This window comes from Apis laboriosa, unplaced genomic scaffold, assembly GCF_014066325.1.
Source record: "Apis laboriosa isolate Shangri-la unplaced genomic scaffold, ASM1406632v1 scaffold99_cov153, whole genome shotgun sequence".
NCBI classification, from domain to species: Eukaryota; Metazoa; Arthropoda; class Insecta; order Hymenoptera; family Apidae; genus Apis; species Apis laboriosa.
In genome coordinates this window covers 233,048-253,178 of record NW_025224965.1, presented here as the reverse complement: position 1 = coordinate 253,178, position 20,131 = coordinate 233,048, and the positions used below count along the sequence as shown (strand labels likewise).

Below are 20,131 nucleotides of genomic sequence, written 5' to 3'. Positions count from 1 at the left end.
GCGCGTATCTTTCTCGTCAATTATATAGTCAGTGTTATATATATTCGTTAAAATTATTTTAGACGTTTCTATTATCTTGTACTATTTTATTATATTTAAATAAAAAATTATTTTTTATTAATTTACAATAAAATAATACGAATTATCGATAAACATATCGACAAAATGTTTACTTTTGATAACATTTTGATAATACATTTTAATGTATTAATTCGTTACGACCATTCTGGACCATTCGCTATTCTATAAGGTTATTGTCAATTTTTATGAGTTTAGAAATATTAGTCATGAAAATAAAGATATACGAAAGTTTAAAATTGTTTGAACATAAATAATGCTTTCCAATCTTTCTATATTATGATTCATAGTTATCCTTGATAAAAAAACAAACCAATTTTGGAATATGGGAAACAGATGTGGGAATTTAGCTTAAACAATTGTACAAACTATTTGAAAGAATACTTGTAATATTACATCACGTATTTCATGAATCATATAAATGAAACATGATTTATTTCAAACACGTTTTCGTGCGACGAGATGGTATGTCGAAGTTATTCAGTGAACTGTTACTGTTGTCACTGAATTATTTATTGACAACGATTCTTGAATAATGAACGTGAAAGAGAAGAACATAATATACAAGTCTAAAAATGCATATTAATTAAATGTACGTCAATTTATATGGCAATTAAGATACATTTATCACAATGAAAAAATATTGCGATTAATGAATTGATGCGTTTAATGAATTCTTTTAAGACTGTTTTCATGTAATGAATTGCGCTTATTGAACATATTACTTTATTAACATAATTATTTTATTATTTTTTAATTTTAAGTAAATTTTTTAAATATAGTATGTAATATTCGTTATTTTTTTAAAATTAATAATTTTAATATGTAAGAAAATTAAAAAAAAAATTCATTTTTGTTCATATCTTATTTTTTTCATAGATATAATATTATTTTGTATAAAATTGCATTAATATTTAATATCTAATCATTTAAAACAGTGAAAGATATTGTCGATACTGAAAATCATATTAGTCATATCATATAAAATATTTATAATATGAAAATACCGTCCGAATTTTAACTATTTAAATTTAATATTATTTTTTTCTACATAAAACTAAGTACCTTTATAAATCATACTATAATATTCGGTCAAATTTTGAAAATTTACTAAAACGGAATTTAATTTATTCTAATGTATCATATATCTAGATATATATACATACTTACATAATTTGTTTCGTTTTTAGAATTTTTTTTTTTTTTACTAACATTTAATTTCAATCTCAGTGAGGACATTATTCTGCAAAAGATTTTACACTTATTACAATACCCTTTCTTGAATCATTACATTTATCTTAGATACTAAATTACGCGTATTTTAACGAATAAAAATTTTCTCTCCTTTCTTCCTCTCTCGTTCAGAAAGAAAATCCAATAAAACTATCTCGGTTACGAAATACACGCATATATCGATCACCATTGCTCACCGGACCGGATATAAAGCTCCGGCGAACATTGTTCGCGGTTTACCTTGAACACACGTCGTAATAAAAAACCGCGAAGAGCCTCGTATATAGGATAGTAAGCGGGACGAGGTGGTCTAACAGTCGATGCCCTTCTTTAGCCGTGACGGCGATCACGCCTACGATCAACAAAGTCCTGGTGGAGCCTAGGCTGGCGCCAGTTACGAGGATCGTACGTACGCGTGACGTACGGAACAAGTTGCCGATTGAAAACGGAAAAGAGTGGAAGAATGCAAAGGGAGGAACGTGATAGTGGCCACCCCCTCTCGGTTTTGTCAAGATAGTGGTAGCCATGAGCGCGTCCGCTCTTCATTCTGTCCGGCTCGGTGGCCTTTAGTCGACCAGGCGAACCTATCGAGCGAAGAAGTAAGAGAAGCACCGCGTGTGTGCCAACCGGATAGAGGCGAGGTTGAATGTGACCGAGAGAAATGCAGCCCGGAACGAAGCGTGCGAGATTCTGTTCCACGATAATAGCGCTACTGTTCCTCATAGGCTATAACGTGGACGCTACGTGGAAGAGGCGGGAGGACAAGACAAAGTGTCCTAAAGTAAAGGGAATCAGAAATTTTGACATATCCGAGGTACGTTCTCGCGACATAGTCATTGTTTCGTTATTATTGTTTGGTCGATGGTAATTCGGCGATGAATTCTTCGTGGAATTTATATATTTGCAGTGCGGGTGTTGGTTTTTGTTGATTTGTGATTTTCTCTAAGTTTGTTTGGTTGAATCAATGTGGTCTGTAATGTGCTTGTTGTAAATAGATAATTGAAAATGAAATGGAAATGGGATAGATAATGTATATGATGTCTCGTTAGTTTATTTTTTCTTATTTTGAATAATTTTGAAGAATTTTCGAGATTGTTATATTTGTTTTTTGTTTAAATAATGTAACAATGAAAAGTATGACTATATACAACAAAAAAATAATCAGTATGATTATATTATGATCATATTAAATGTTTTTATGATTCTATTGTTACAAATAATAACACTAATTTTTTCAAAAGCAAAAGAAAACATATATAAATCATTATTTTGATAAATTTTAATATTAAAATCTGAAGATTACTTTTCTAAAATCGATTTAGAAATTTTTTTTAATTATCCAGAATTAACAAGAATAAAAATGAATCGGAAAAAATATGTGATGTACAGATTCAAAGTGTAATAAATTGATAAAAAAAATACTATAATGATTCTTGATATCTTCTTGCACAGCGAGAAGCTTCATTGTGATCAAATATAGCAAGTTAGCGACATGTTAATGTAGATAATCAACTGCTGAATTTTCCCTAATTGCTTCGACAGAATCATTGAACATCGAGTTACGTGTATCTCGTTGATATTCTGATTTCACAAATAGACGATCACGACGGATATCCGATCAATATGCACGATGAATATATAATAATAATTGCAGGGAACGCAATTGGAACGCGTTTGTTGAATTCTCCCGATTGGAATGAGAATAACAGGAATTACAATTTCCTCGTGGCATTGCGGTATGATTTTAACATCACAAAAGATGTTCAGTGTCTACAATTCATTTAAACGAAATTCTCCGATATTTAATCGAAGAAATTTAGTCAAACGTAAACTTCATTGTAATTTTCGTGATTCCAACAGTGTTTCTCAACTTACGTTATCATATTATCAATGTAAAATAGATAAAATGCTTGATATTTATTAATATTTGTAATTTTAATAATTAATGACGAGTATCGAAAATTACTATTAGTTACAAGTATGAATAGTCTTTTATTGATATTTTTATATTATTCTTTTAAACATTTTTCTCCTTTTTTAAATAAATAAATGGACAAACAACTGACCCGGAACAATTTTGAGAATCGATATTTTGAGGAATTTTATTCTATAAGAGTGCAGTTATGGGGAAGACAAGGACCTCGCGTAAAATATCGCGAATTTCTTTCAAAGGAAGACTCCAGGCAATTTATTTTTGGAACTTTATGCGTGTTTAAAGGAAGGCTATTTCGGACATACTTTGTGTGCATATAAAACTGCTCGCTTCCATTGAATACCTTTCTGTATATTTCCGTTATATTTATTATTTTAGATAGAATTATTTCTCTTATTTCTCTCTCTCTCTCTCTTTTTTCAATTTTGGCAATTCATATGATTTATTTGATCTCATTGTTTTATTTACAAATTGATAAATATTTGAGTTTATACGATCTAATTATATCTTGAAGTTAATATCTTATTTGCGTTAAATTAGGAATTATATATATATATATTGCGATCTGATCTTTGATTTTATTTATTTTTATGAGTTGATTTTTTTCATTAGATTACTGATAGATTCACAATAATAATAATTATATAAAAGAGATCCATTTTTTTATAGAGATAATGTGTTATAGGATAAATAAGAAGGATAAATAAAATGTGATGAAATTAGAAAAAAGTTTCATTACTTTCGTCTCTTTTTTTTCTCTTTTCATTTAAAACAAAAATTGATCTACTCTTCCTTATGTGATTTTTTTTATAATTTCTTAATGATCGTTTGAAAATCTATTTTCTGAAATATAAAAGAAACTTAGATTTAGTTTCGCAAACTTAGATTCTTATTTATAGTAAACTATTGTTGACTGACAACATATGAGATAATTATTTTTTCTTATTCTAACCTTGGAATTCTCTTTTCAGATAGGCAATGAACTGAATCGTTCAGCTTCATTGATAACCCAAAAACCACTGACGCGATGCTTATTCTTAGTCAATTTTCAAACTCTAGATACACACTATCAATGTTTCCTGACAGAACTAATCTCATAGAATTCACATTAAATAAATTCTGAAATAATTGTTATATTTAAGTATTTCTATTCAACATTTCGAAAAATTCGAAAAATTATCTAATTTTTGCATTAATCAAAATTATTAAAAAAAAATAAAAGAAACAAAAGAAAAGAAAAGAAAGAAAAAGTAGAAAACACGCTTTGAATATTTGATGCTTGGAAAAAATCAACAACGAATGAATTGTGAATTTTCATCCTTCGTTCACGACGTGTTAATATTGACATGGAGCTGAAATAATGATAATCAAGACAGAGATGGATCGTCGTGCAAGAGGATGAATACACGAGAGGTAGAAAGGGAGATAGTTTTGCATTGCATGCCAAACTAAATGACAGTCCGCGGCAACGATTGCATGACCTGCCTCACGTAAACACCGATGAACCTCTCTGCAGCATTTACACTGGACTGGGATACCGAATTTTCCACTCTCGCATAAATCACTCGTACAATAGACCATCTATCGCTATCTATCGTTCGAAATATAAAAGTTATTTTTGAATAGAGAAGATTAAGAGTTAAATATTCGATTTTGTAACATAATAATAATAAAACCACGTGTATTAAAAATAGGAAATTATTTTTACCAAAATTGTGGTAAAAATATAAGTATGAAAATAGATATAGATTTTTTTCATACAAGAAAATAAAATTGATCTTCAGATTCTTTTTACACTGTGCATATATCTACAAATTGTACCTATTTCACTCATCTAGCTTCGTCTATACATAGTCTCAACCTGGCATGAAGTCTTAAATGCTTAATAGAGAAAGAAAAACCCTCTTTTCTAAAGAAACTTTTGCAACACACATTTATCTTCCTTGCAGTTCATGTATAGAACTTTAATAAACGATTTATCGAATATATCTACTTTTAGAATAAAAATAGGATACATATATATATTTGAAGTGATAAATTTAAAATCAAATCTACGTAGATGGTTACCTAAGACAATAAAAATATTCTTTTTAGAAATGATATAAATAATTATAATAATTAAATGATAGAAATAGTTCAAAAGACATTTCTGTAATGAAACAACAATGTTAAACATGGCATCTCTTGCCACTAACACGATTAATTTAATTACATCTCTCCGTGGAATGCATTTAGTAACCGTCTCCCGCATCTACATACATATTTTCCTCGAGAACTTACTCCCTGAGCTACAAGCAGAAGTCCATTAGAGCACTAGGCGTTTCGATTAACATTGCAGCGCGAACAACAAAAAGAGTGTACAAGGCGTGAATAAGTTGGCGGATTAACCGTGAAGACACGTTTCCTCATGCAGTAATAAAGGGCACGCGTTTTCTTGCAGTTCCTCGGTTCGTGGTATATAGTGCAGTACTATGCAAGCTCTGAAGAGGCCCTCGCTTACAGATGCATGCGAGCCGAATTGTCGATTTCCCCGGAAAGCACTGAGGTTACAATGAATTTCACTTATAGCTTCACAGACGATCCTATCAATGAGCAACTCGTTGGCAATATCACCTGGAAGATACCATCCCCTGAATTGCCTGCACATTGGGTGCACGCTGAGTATCCGTGTAAGTAGAAATTTGGATTCGATTCTCAAATTTTGGATCAATGCTTATCGAATATATATATATATATTTTTTTTTAATACCTATGCAAATTGAAAATTTTGCGACAAATTAAAGATATATCATAATATGTACTTTATAACAATTTAATTAAATTATTAAATTTTGCATAAACTTTTGGATAATTTAGGATCTACATCTACTCTGTATAAGGTAAGGAAAATTAAAAAATAATAATAATAATAATCTTGAATCTTACGTGTGATTAGTAGATGTAAATATTATTTAGAATATGTTCAATGGTGAAGTTTTTATTATTTTTTATAATTTTGTTATAGTTTGATAAATTTTAATTAAAAGTGTAAATCGTGATTAACATTCTCTGGCAATATTAATAAAATTCTATCATTAATATTGGAAGAATATTGATGGAAATTTATTGTTTCGATGTAGATGATTAATATATACAAAAATTTATTAATTTAAAAACGAATACTTCCCATTATTTGGAATAAAAAAAATGGCGGAGCATTTATTCAGTTAAAAATAGCCTTATATATTTCATTCAATTATATTAAGGATACTGATACAGAAAGCTGATACTGATAACCATCCAAAAATAGGGTTTTAATTATCTTCTCATAGATTACTCCTTTTTTTTAGAGGAAAATAGTAAAGTGATATCTTCTAAAAAAAAAAAATATATATATATACGTCAATTATACTTAAAAATATAACTTACTTTTTTGAAAGATAATAAATCAACTCCATTTATAGCACAAGTATATCAATATTCAGATATTTTAAATGATTCAGAAATATTACTTGAAATTTCACATATAATTATTTATTTATATTTATTTTTCAATGAAAAATGCTTAAAATAATTGCTATTAAATAAAATACATTTTTTTTAGAAGAATAAATATGTAGATGTTGATAGTCTTTTGTTCTTGTTTAAGAAAAATATGCAAAAAGAATGATTTTATAATACCTAATGCATATTTTATGAATGCAAATATAAACTGTAATGTAGACGAAATCTTCTTTTAGAAAGATATGACTGACAGCCGGAAACTACAGATAGCATTATAAATTATTTTTATGCTGTCCAGTATAATGTTATATTTTCATTTCTATACACTATTCTTATCTAGTTCACCCACTTCTCTTCTTTTTCTATTCTATAGTAACATGTACATATTTTCTATTCAATCGATGTAAGATGATTTATATTTGTTTTATTTCTTTTAAGATATTTTATTCTGATAGAATTGTATATAACTAATTATTATTTGAATATATTGAAAAAAATCAATTATATGTTATATTTTATATAAAATATATGCATAATCTATATCAAATGCATAAAAATAAAAATTTTTACTTACCAAATTGTCAAATTCACAAGTTTTAAACTTTTATTAGTTTTTGATGAAATTAATATTATATTATGTTATATATGATGTATATTCATAATCACAGATGTTAAAAACACATGCTTCATATTTTATAAATCTATCATTTAACAAATCCTATAGAAGAAATATATAAATTCTCACATAAAACAAAAAGAAATAAATCAATCAAAATATAAAAAATGTTGAACTCTCACATGATACTCATATTTTACAGATGAAGGAGTGTACAATACCTATGTACTAGATTCGGATTATAAATCTTGGGCATTGTTGATGCATTGTGCGGAACAAAGCAAAACTCCTCGATACTTATCGAGCTTCATCATGAGCCGAGAGCCGAGTCTTGGAACTAACGTTATTTCTTATCTACGCGAGAAGTTGCCCAGGTGAGTAACAATACGATCCTATTTCTCGTAAACGTGAATAACTGACGATTGAACCTGTGCGAGAATTGAATTAATACGATGGATATCTAACACCACACATGTAGGCTCATGAAATATTCATTCCACAATAGAATCCAGAATATTCCGAATGTGTACAAGAGTTTGAAAGATTCTGACAGGTTTACTTCGTTGTTTTAACAAGAAAACTTGTCGATTAATAAATTTGTCATCTTTTAATTAATTTTCTACGATCTTCAAAATATTTTAGAAATTCTAATTAAGAAATTCTAGAAAGAATGAATTTGGGACATATTTGGAATTCATGAAATATTTATTTATGAAATATCAGATGTAAGAAATATTTCGCATTTTTTTTTAATCATATCTCTTAATACAAAATTGAAATTTCTAACAGAACAAATTTTTGTTTAAACTTACAATTTTGTAATAGGAGAATATAATTGAAGAAGAAATAGCATGATAAAATATTTTAGAATTTAATGTACTAATTTCTTTATTTATTTTTTTCATTTGTTATATTTTCAGAAAGTGTAAGAAAAATAAAAAATAAAATAAATATAAATTATAATAAAAATAAAAATAATTTTTTTTTCTAGTTTTTAACTCGTGGTGCCATCTTTTCGAAAAGTGCTCAAACTTCTCGTGCTTTTTATCGACAGTAAAATAATACAGTTTGATTGGTGGTGCCATCTCTTTGAAAAGTGCTCAAGCTTCTCGTACTTTTTATCGACAGTAAAATAATGCAGTTTGATTGGTGGTGCCACCTTCTCAGGAAATATTGAAACTTCTTATACATAGTTATGGACAAAGTGAATTGTTTAAATAAAATTAACATTAAATTTTTATTTTAATATACTTAATTGTACTATAAATTGTGACTTTTCTCGATGTCATTCAAATAATCGATTTCTCAAAAAATTTCACGTTTTACTTCTTATCAAATTATGTTCTCCTAATACAAGAAAGAAAATTTTTAAGAAAAAGAATTGTTTAAAATTTCTTTTCAAATTTTTAATTTTATATCAGGAGAATATAATAATAGAAGAGATAAGACAAGATTTTTTAAATCTTACATAATTTATAATATTTACTCAGTGCGATTCTCTGTGTGATATTACTTACCGGAAATACTATCAATTATTGTTAATCAGTTTTAATTAGTAATTAATTTCAATGAGTATTAATGTAAAATTAATTCCAAATACTATAAATAAATTGTTACATTACCATCAATTGTTTGATCCTTTTTTTATTTGAAGATATGACATCGATCTGGAGTACATGTTCCCTATGGATCAGAATCAATGTAACAAAACAGAAATTTCCGAAATGGATATGTTGATTCCACCATCAGTAATAGCCAGAAGAAACAATGCTGCACGGAAACACCCTCTGAAACGGAAGCATCGACGTATTTAAATTTATTATGCATTATTTGTTTAAATAGGTACGATCTTATTATATTTAGTCTTACTATATTTAGTAATAAATGTATTATATTTTCCCTTAGGATTATTAATTCATTCTATATTGTTTAAAATATAATAATAAAAAGTATTAATTTTATTTTCATATGTGTTGCAATATTGTATCTATTAATAAATACATATTTTCTCGTATTAATACATGATCATCTTTGAAATATTGAAGATTTATATAAATCCTTCAGTAAATTTTCTTTATTAATTAAAAATTTGTGAATATAATAATATACGAAATAATTATGAAAAATTGTATTAAAATTGGCGTAATATAAAAAAATTATGCGCAAATATTGTAATATTCAGCGAGTGTCATACTTTTAAGGACGATCACAGTACTAGTCTATTGAAATATTATTATACTATATTTTAAAGTTAAGATTGATTTCAAATAGATTTAGATAGATTATGATTAAATTATGTGGTCGATTTAAGTACTTAAACATCTGATAAATTTTTGTGATATAAGTGGTAACAACAACAATATACATTTTATACATTTTTACACATTTTATACATTTATGAATGAAATTATAAAAAAAATTAAATTATTGAAATTATAATAATTTTGTAATAAAATTTAATTATTGATTTGACAATTTTCATTATTGAAAATTATACATTTGTTCTTTCACTTATATTGAAGAAATTATCGATGACATACAATTTTTTCTTATATTATGCAATATCAGGACAATTGTATATAGGAATAAAATATGTATATACATTAAAAGAATATTTGTATCATTAAATTATTAAGAATATTAAATATTATAATATTATATTTGAAAGAAATATTTTATATTATGTTTTCAATATTACAAATAGACAATATAACCGTTGTTTAATTATTATTTAACATAAATGATTATATTTTCATAGGTTTTTATTTTTCTTTTTGTAACAATTTTATTAAAATTTTATATTTGTAATATACAAATAAAGATCGTTATAATTTTAATTTAATTAATTAAACTTTTCGTTGCTTGAAATACTGTTAATAATTATATAAAGATTTTTAATATTAATAAAAACTATAGTTTTATGGTTAATAATAACATTCTTTCTAATTCTTATATTAAGAATATTGCGTTTTAAACTATAAATATTTACAATTATATAACTATCTATAATATAGTACTACGCAGTACGTAAAATAACACAGATGTTTCAAAATATTTGCCTATAGAAGTCAGTGAATAATTATTGTTTAACTATTTTTTAAAACAATTTTGTTATAAATTTTATCCCACATTATATTTTCCTATTCTTAAAATAATCCGAAATTTGATTATATGTTTAAAGTAAAGCTTTATTATCTAAAATAATCTAAAACAATAAGTATTATTTTAAACTATTGTAATTTTAAATTGTATTTTATAAAAACATTCCACATACTTCCCGCATACCTAATAATTTAATTTATTATTTTATTATATCAAATATTTGGAATAATACAAGCTTTATTGTTAAATCTAAAAATGTAATACATATTATTAAAAAATTCCACGCATTAAATTTTCATTTTACAATTAATGTCTCTCAGAATAATAAATGTTTCTGGTATACAGGTTAAAATAATTTTTTTTTTTTGATACATGTTGATTGCTTGATGTTTGAGAGTTGGAGCGGCCAGTCAATGGTTATTGAGTAATCAATTAAATAGTTAATAATTACTAAATGGTCCATCAGTGATCAATCAATAAATGGTAACTGAGTAATGGATAATCAGTGGACAATCAATAGCCAATCAATAGTTTGTTAAAAAATAATCAATTGCCAGTTAATTTTCAGACAAAATTCATTTAGATATTATTCGTCGATCGATCAATCAATCAAAGATTAATTAAAAATTAATTGATAATCAATTGTCAATCTATTTATCAATCCTTGAATGAGATCCAACATGTATCCAAACATCCTGTATACTGTTTTTCGCAGCGAAAGGCTAAGAGATCAACAAGAAGGGTGATGAAACAAAAGCTACTTAGACACTTTGGGCTAGTTTTATTAATTCAATTAACAACGTGTTATAATACTCTTCGTCTCTTTCTCTTACTTATAATTACATAATTGTAATGAACTTGTTATTGTTTTCTTTAGACCCGTCGTCTTTCAACATCTTAACGTAACTCATCCAAAGTCGCGGACACACACTTGCAGGAGCACGTAGGATCATTATGATCATCATAATCATCATCATCATCATCATCATCATCATCATCATTATATGTCATCATCAACACCACCATCATCACCATTAGAATCGTTATCGTCAACAGTCGTCGTCAGATAATCACCCAGCGCACCTAGTACTTAATTTTATTGGATATGGCAGCTACAACTTATAAGAAATATTACAAAATCACTGAAGATTCGTTCTTCTTGCGTCTCGATAAGTTTTCTCACTCACACAAAACGATCATACCGACACGAGCTTTCCTTCACGTAGTTTCACGCGATGTTCTTTTTCATTTTTTTTTTCTTCCTCTTCCCCCCTTCCCCTTTTTTTAAATAATTTCAGACTTGTCTTCGTATTTATGGTGGGCCTGCTGCTCGTCGACGTTCTCGCAGCCGTTCCTCGCTAAGTATAATACCGATATAACGCGATCGATGGCATCTCTCTGATTTCTCTTTATTTGTTGATTCTTTTTATTTCTTTTTATTTCTTTTTTTTGTTTTTTTTTTTTCATTTGTATTTTAACTCCACCATCGAAGTATCGCGTTTATTAAAGAATAATTACACGCTCGATGACTAATATCGTGTGTCGAATAGGAAGAACGTAGTAAAACCTATATGTGTACGCGTGTTTGCAAATTGTAATGTATGCACGTATGTTTACGTATGTCGGTATGCATGTACGTATGTGCCATGTTGCGTGTGTATACGTGTGTGCGTATGTTCCTCTCGAGGTCCTTTTTTTAATCTTTTTATTTTTTATTTATTTATTTATTTTTTTTTTTCAAATATAAGTAGTTGAGCTGTAATTGAACAAGTTCTGAACAAAGCCGCGTGAAGGGTCGATCAAAAACGCAGATCGCCGAAATGCAATTAGATTCACACCATACCCGTACGTACACGCATTCACTCCTTCTTCGCTCTACGGGCTGCATATGCAAATTTCTCCTATTAGTCTTCTAGTAATTTAGTATTAATTAGTTACACAATTAATTTATTTAATTCGCTTGTAATTAATTATCTAGTCGTTAAATCTGTTTCTCGTGAATCCGCGTACACTTGTCCGTGTATGTATTAATGTTCGTCCATTTACGTTGTAAAGTGTAACTTTTGTATAATTTATATATATGTAAATATATATATATATATGTATATTATATGTTGCATGTATTTGCGTTATGTTTTCATGTAAGCGTCTACGCGTGTATTCAGTGTCACTGTGTGTATGTGTGTACGTGTACTAGACTTTTGTAACTTTATTTTTATTTTTATTTTTATTTTTTTTTAAATTATTTTCCTTTAATGCGAGACGGTGTTTAGTATTATTTCATATAGATTTGGTAGACTATCTATTTACTTGAGTTTACGTGTTATAAATATCGTATAGTAAACCGCGTTTCTGTTACTTCGTCATTCGATTATGCGCTTTGTACGAGGGTGCAATGCGAACCGAGTGATATTATTACAGTTTGATGTGTGTACATGTGTTTTGTCGTTTGTGTCGAACGTAAAATCATCACGTTTTTTTTCCTTTGATTTTTCCGGGATCTAACGCCGTGTCTAAGACGTGTTCGTTCTGTTCGTCGCGTCGAAACTCTGTGCCAAAAAGCAACAACGAGATTCATTATTATTATTATTATTATTATACGATATTCCGGTCGATGCTCTTTGATTTCGCTCGAGAACGGAATGAGAAACGATACAACAACGACGAGTTGCACGAGATTCGACGTCCTAGATTCGGCGAGAGAAAGAAATGAAACTACAGCACGGGAAAGTTTCTGGAGAAAACCGAAAATCCTCGAGTCAAGAAAGAGAGATAGATAGATAGATAGATAGAGATAGAAAGAGGGGGAAAGAGAAAGAGAGAGAGAAGAGAAAAGTAAAAGAAAATATGGCCAAGGAAGAACAGCGCTCGCGCATATACATGTTACGTACGAAGGTTCATCTCGAGTCTCACGGTCATAGATGAACCTTCCGTTGAGAGATGTTGGAAGTACTAGACGAAATCGGCGAAGTTTCTCTACTGCTTAAAAGTTATAGGTAAACGACTAGCCGTTACGATAGTCCGTATATTTCCTTCTCGAACTCGAACAAAGATTGACTATTTACGGTGGGATACGGAGACGGCGGACTATCGAACAGCGTCTGTCCTAGTATTTGTCTTTTTTTTTTTCTTTTTTTTCCTTTTTTTTTTCTTTTCATTTCGTGTAAATAGTTATAAGAGAATACGATAGGGGGCAATTATTATTAGGTTACGGATAGTCGATTGACAGATTTTTATAATTTTTTTTCTTTTTTTTTTTTTTCAAGAACGGTACAAGCGTGTCCACTCGGTCAACATTCACGAACAGTTCGAACGACCGTTCCTCATTATGAACCTCATCGATAGTTTGATCCTCGAAAAGAGCAAACCTTAGAGTGTTGCTTCTTTTCGATTCATCCTTTCTTTTCCTTTTTTTCTTTTTTTTTTTTCGCATCGTTTACCATTGTTATCGCTTGCGTACAGACCGTACAAGACTGACGAAACTAGCGATAAATTCGTGTACGCGCGCTAAAAAAACGTGGCGCGAGGAATGTATTGGAGGAAAAATGCAAGAAGATTACGGGATTACGGGATGGAGAGAGAGAGAGAGAGAAAGAGAGAGGGAGAGAGAGAGAGAGAGAGAGAGAGAGAGAGAGAGAGAGAGAGAGAGAAAGAGAGAGACAAGATGGAGAGGAAAATGAAATAGAGAAGCGGAAGAACGCGCGAAGAGGGTGAGAGAGAAAACTGCGCGATCGAGAGTGTATAATTATAATTCGCGGGGAAATGAACTCGGTTTTTTTAATTTTAATTACTTAACTCGTTGAACGTATTTAACCGAGATGATAGATTATACACGTGGAAATCGTATTGCTTATATTTATCTCGAGGAAGCAGCATTATAGTCCTATGGAGCTTATTAATTAATCGAAATGCCTGTTCTCTCTCTGCCTTTCTTCCTTTTATTATTTTTTTTTTTTCTCTTTTTTTGATTGTCGTATTTATACGCCTCGGTGATATAACAGTTTCGTCTCTTCGCCACTCTCCGCTTGATAACAATAACGACGATCGAATAATAATTAGAATAATTGAATAATAATGAAAAAAGTCGATGAACACACGGCCAAAGTCACGCGTTCCAGTCGATATCGTGCTGTTGATCGATCGAAGAATTGACGGTAAATTCGTTCGTTCGATTGGTCCGACGTGTTTATACACGGCTGCCCGCCTCGAAACGGCCACGATACTAATCCCCCACGAACACCGTGAATTGTTAAAGGCGCACGACGCCGAGAAGATTATCGTTGCCGCATTAAAACGATCGCAAACGGACCGGTCGTTCGGTGGATCGCGATTCGATGATCACTGTTTCACATTCGACGAGCCATTGCAGTTAGTGATCTGCCGAATTGGCGAGGTTCGCTGTCAGTAGACCCAGGACACGGGTACCCATTGGGGTGTCGTGTGTACCCGCTCGATGGCCGCCTCCAATTGCGCGATCGTCTCGTCTATCTCGTTGTTCACGATGGTCAGGTCGAAAAAGTGGCCGTACGCTTGCTTCAGCGAGTCAGACTCTTTCGCCAGTCTTGCCAGGCTTCCGTCGCACTGCAACATTCGTTAAAATGTTCGTTGTTTCTACGTTACTTGTGTATCGTTATATTTGATACAATATATTTATTTGAGAAAATTATTGAATGTTATTGGATGGAAAATTAACAATTTTGTAAAGATTCGTGGAGATATCGAGTATTGTAAAAGGCTAAATATCTAGTTGAATGAAAAAAAAAAAGAAATCTGAAAAATTCAAGAACATTTATTTTGTAATTAGATTTTTGAATATTCAACTATTCAATTATATTCTTTATGTTTTTTTCATGACGTATCTGTTAAAAATATTGTATTATTTAATATTATAATATTAATTGTATTATTAAACTAATTATTATAAAGTGCCATTATAATATTATTCTGATGTTATAGCACTTTATGAATATTATATTATTTTTATTATAATCTATTTTTAATATTTATAATTTTATTCTTTATCTTTCTTCTTTCCTATTTATTCTTTCCAATTCAAAAATTACATATGTATCTTCTAAATGTATCTCGTTCACTTACTTTCATCCAGTCACCCGAATAATTGTTGGCGAGAAAATTTAAATAATTGAATTAAATGGAAGCGTTGAAGTTTCGTAATCTTGTCAAAAGTCGATTAATCGTTCAATTAGGTGATCTTATGACGATAATTAACCCGATTCCTCGGGGAAGATGTTAACGATCGATATTCATTACTTACATCGGTGATATTTTCGAACACTGGAGCAGCGATGAAAACTACATAAGGCGCAAACTCTGCTGTACGTAACACTTTCAAGGCTTGGGGCTCGACGTCCAATATCGCCACCTTCCCTTCTTCGTGAATTTTCCGGATCGTCTCGAGCTTCGTTCCGTACATTGCGTTCTCGTGTGTACCTGCAAAATGATTTAAAAAATGAAGTTTGTGCGTGGAACGATAGATTGAAATAAGAATATGAATATTTACCATATTCGAGGTATTCATTGGAATGGATATCGTTCATCATTTCATCGTGCGATATGAAGTAATAATTGCGACCATTCTCTTCGTCGTTTCGTGGAGGCCTCGTTGTATCTGAAAATAAACGTAATTTTAGTACGTGTTCTTAGTTAGAGATTTGATCGAATATTAATTTTATTTTAGATTTTAAAGATGGTTTTAAATTAAAAGAAATGTAATGTAGTGAAAACAAGCAAATAGAAATAAATTATTGAAATAATTCTTAAGGAAAAGATAAGTACTTCGTGAAAAATTGAACGAATAAATAAAGTTAATGAATGCAATATTATATTCCAAATAATCTTTAAAAATAGAATAATAAGATTGTTTCTATTTACGTGGAATAGGATAGGCATATTTATCAGGATGCTTCGCGATAATGGTATTTTTTATCTGACGACGACCAACACCATGTGCTCCCAGTAATACTAATGTTTTCCGTTGGAATGCAGGATCTAGAAAAAATTATTACAAAAATATTAATAAAAAACAAATAATAATAATCCATTTATTTCACGAGTTAATAAAGTATATATTTCTTTTTATTTTATTCACAATTTACGTTATTTCATTAGCAATATCAATCAAGTATGTAAATAAATAACTAATAATAATTTAATTATTATAATAATTTTAATAGATGATGTTAGATACTTACAGGGAAGCTTAACGACCTCTTCGTAGGTGACCAGATCCAGCTGGTCAAATACTGCGTTGTGTTTTGCGAGATACTTATCCTTGTACTGTTTCTTTTTCCGGCCAAATATTGAGCAATTCACTGGAAATGTAAAAAATTAGTTAGTCGAATGTTTAATTAAATTAAACTGAGCATCAATCATTTGAAAATCCTGTAAAAGAGTGATTTTTTATTCTTGTACGTTCAATCAATTCTCTGCAGAATTCAGAGCTTATATTTCATCATGAAAAAATAAGAAAGAACGAATGTATTTCAATTTATCAAGCTTATGTTTAATAAAAAAAAAAATTATATTTACTAAATTTTAAATGATAAAAATGATTATTCTTATGAACTGAAATAACAATAAAATATAAATATTCGAATATATATAATATATGTATTAGTAAAACGAGATGTTATCAATTTTATTTAATAAATTGGTTTTTTAATTTTAATAAATTCACGGAAAATGAATCAAATAAAATAATTGATCGAACATACAAGATTTCTATAAAATTGATTCAATCCAGATAATTGTCTAGCGATTAAGTAACAATTTTTCCACGAAAAATTATATACTATTTAACTATAAAGAAAAGAGACTGTTTCATAATATGAAATCAAACATATTAAGAGAAAAAAAAAGGAATAAAGAATATTGTGTATAATTCGATTAGACTTCTTTATTTTAAATCAAAATAATTTAAAAATAATATTATTACATCTAAAATTTGTATATTTCATTCATCTATGTTATTTTCTCATATTATAAAACAACCTATATGATCAAAATAATAGTCCCAACGGGTATACAATATCGACGACAGAATTACTTGATAAACGTTTTGATACGAAAATAAAAAATAGAAGAAGAAATTCGTATCAATTATGCCATTCATATAACGTACGTTCCTTGAAATTCATTAAAAGTGTAACGTGTGATAGAGACTGTAATTGAAACACTTAGCAAATCTATATATGTATCTATATGTATATTGCTAATTAGCATCTTCCTTAAATGCTCGAAACAGCATTTTACGCGTAATAAAAGTGAAAAACTACTTCAAGTAAATATCAATCACTGTGTAAGCATATTCTCTCTAATGATAAAGAGATTTCATTCAATCAGCCAGTTTACATAGATAAGCCATAACCATAAAGGAGGGCGTGGGATTCCCACTGAGATGAGTGTTCCAGCAGGTCACAAGATGAAAAGTTAAGGGTGTAGTTCATTGAATAGTAGTTCGTGTATATTTTTGTATGTATTTGTGTGTGTATGTGTGTTTGATATTTTGAAAATCGGATCATGATTAAAGCATGATTATGAGATTGAATAATAGACAGTTGAAATATATTAATAATGATACAATTTTATTTAAGTATTTACTTTTTCTTAATCGAATCAATAGATAAAATTTTGTTTTAATAATTACGTGAATATTTTTGAAAAATCAGAAAATAAGCCCAATTCTGTTTTTATATGATTCGAATTAATTTTAGTAAAGCTTAAACTCTTAAATTCTTATCTGAAAATTTTAAAAATAATATAAAGATATAATGTTTGATCTTATATATCTAATATTTTCTAAAAAATAAGATGAAAATCAAGAATAAAAAAATTGCATTTGCTATTTTGTTCATTTGGTGTTAACAATTACTATTTCATAATTAAAGATAATTTTTAATAATCAATCAAAAAAATATCTTTGCAATGAATATAAGGCGACTCTTTTTTTTAGTAGAAATTCTTCAGAAAGAAACATATCTCTACCATGTAATTCGACTGAACCTTATTAAAAATTAAGAAAATTTTTAATCATTATAATTCCGAAGATAATAATTTTCGGTTAATGAATGAAAGCTTATTAGAAGCGCGAAACTTTGCCCTTTAAAACGCTTTTTCATTTATTCCAATACGACTTCCGGTTCCCGAGATATCGTCGTGTAAAGAAAAGGATAATTTTCGATGGTTTACTATTTCTGTCCTTGTTGTTTATTCGGACCTCTTGCTCGCACCTCGTTTCACTGACCTAAACTCCAGACAAATGGCAGACGCGATTCCTAGAAAAACGTAGTACGCGATTCTTGGAAAGATATAGTACACGTTTCCAAGAAAAAATGTAGGACAGTGGTTCGTGGCCCCATTCGTAACCGCTTTAAATATTATGGACACTTGAGTCCTTATATCTCGGCAACGGATTGAGATATCGGGATAAACCAAAAAGTAAGTTCAATGGCATGGTTTTCTCTATCTTCTGAGTATATTTTGACGATAAACTTTTTGATTCTTCCTCATAATTTTTATACGAAAAGATCTAAATTTTATTTGTGATCGCAATTGTCATAATATAAAATATATAGGGATTTAAATTTATTTAGTTTTGGGATTTTAAGATCATAATTTATCCAATAATACAATGTATGAAGCATATAAATTGCTATATAAATGTGGGGTTTGAAATCACTGTACCTTCTATTGTTTCAGTTGTCCTTATTTTTTTGAAAAATGAAAAAAATATTCAAAATAAATAAAAATTAAATGAAGCTTTTTATGTTTTGTTTGAGAGCAACTATTGTTATCGGGTTTTCACGTCTGGTACCATTCTTCTATTCTTTTTTTATATGCAATATATATTTTTTTTTTTACACATTTTTTAGAAATCTGTATAAGATATAAAATCATAAAAACTGAATTGGGTATATTAATATTAACTTCAATAGTAACATGTATCATAATAACGTAATAAAATTAACATGTGATAAATTTATTTATAAATAAATTTGTTTAATATTTTATAATTTTTTAATATTTAAAATGAAACTTATGTAATGGAAATTTATGTTGAAAATCTCAACATAACAATGCTGCGACGATGTGCTTGCGAGTGGTGTCGTGCGAAACAAGCGTAGGTGCGTGAAATGATTAGCGAAAGCATGCATTGAAGCACGCTGCATGAAAGCATGTTCTGTATTACCTAATATAACTCGATGTATATAAAATATAATACTAAAATAAAACATGAAAATAGAAAAGAAAAATCTACTAGCCTTTTACAAAATTTCATAGAACAAAGAGTGTCCTTATACGTTATCCTATATTTATTAAACAGAAAATATTTTTTTCCATTATTCTTCCTATAATACTTTCACTAATTTGTAATTTTGAAATGTATATATAAGTTTAATACTAATTTGTCCATGTAATTCGTGACGATGAAATGCATTCAGTGAATAATTCATGATACATACGAAATATATATTTAAAATTTTAGTGTTATTATCTTTAATTCGTTCGTTCGCCAAGAAAATCGAAGCCATTCTCCTTTCAAGCTTTCAAGTTAATTCTGAATGATATTTTCACCTCGGTAAAAAAGTGTTTCTCTTCATTCTCAAGTTGATGCGTGTGTTGAAAGCACGGAACGAGTATATATTTTATATTACATGCGGACTACA

General features: G+C 28.9%; 2 protein-coding genes and 1 long non-coding RNA gene across 9 annotated transcripts in view; 1 reads left to right on the top strand and 2 right to left on the bottom strand.

Annotated features, from left to right (window-relative positions):
* The first annotated feature begins 1,640 nt into the window (after positions 1–1,640).
* On the top strand, positions 1,641–9,272 carry LOC122719698 (apolipoprotein D). The gene is made up of 4 exons (XM_043945741.1): positions 1,641–2,125; positions 5,685–5,913; positions 7,546–7,717; positions 8,998–9,272. The coding sequence occupies exons 1-4, from the start codon at positions 1,973–1,975 to the stop codon at positions 9,155–9,157; spliced, it is 714 nt and encodes a 237-aa protein (XP_043801676.1). The 5' UTR covers positions 1,641–1,972; the 3' UTR covers positions 9,158–9,272.
* On the bottom strand, positions 6,456–7,646 carry LOC122719699. Its single transcript, XR_006347678.1, has 3 exons — positions 7,526–7,646; positions 7,302–7,445; positions 6,456–6,597 (listed from the first exon to the last, which is right to left on the bottom strand). It is a non-coding gene; the product is annotated as an uncharacterized LOC122719699 (long non-coding RNA).
* A 1,937-nt stretch (positions 9,273–11,209) lies between the features above and the next one.
* LOC122719703 (peripheral plasma membrane protein CASK) overlaps positions 11,210–20,131 on the bottom strand; it is a 238,805-nt gene continuing 229,883 nt past the window's right edge. For all 7 annotated transcript variants that reach the window (XM_043945744.1, XM_043945743.1, XM_043945745.1 and 4 more), the window contains 5 exons: positions 16,658–16,777; positions 16,338–16,454; positions 15,967–16,074; positions 15,721–15,896; positions 11,210–15,026 (listed from right to left, as the gene is read on the bottom strand). In XM_043945744.1, the coding sequence (XP_043801679.1) occupies positions 14,847–15,026; positions 15,721–15,896; positions 15,967–16,074; positions 16,338–16,454; positions 16,658–16,777 (701 nt within the window). In that variant the 3' untranslated portion in view covers positions 11,210–14,846. The remainder of the gene's footprint in view (positions 15,027–15,720; positions 15,897–15,966; positions 16,075–16,337; positions 16,455–16,657; positions 16,778–20,131) is intronic.

Excerpts from the sequence above, each read along its gene's own strand:
- LOC122719698 (XM_043945741.1), top strand. The coding sequence starts at position 1,973 with ATGCAGCCCGGAACGAAGCGTGCGAGATTCTGTTCCACGATAATAGCG. Across the intron at positions 5,914-7,545 it reads GGTGCACGCTGAGTATCCGT|ATGAAGGAGTGTACAATACC; the intron begins GTAAGTAGAAAT and ends CATATTTTACAG. Across the intron at positions 7,718-8,997 it reads CTACGCGAGAAGTTGCCCAG|ATATGACATCGATCTGGAGT; the intron begins GTGAGTAACAAT and ends TTTTATTTGAAG.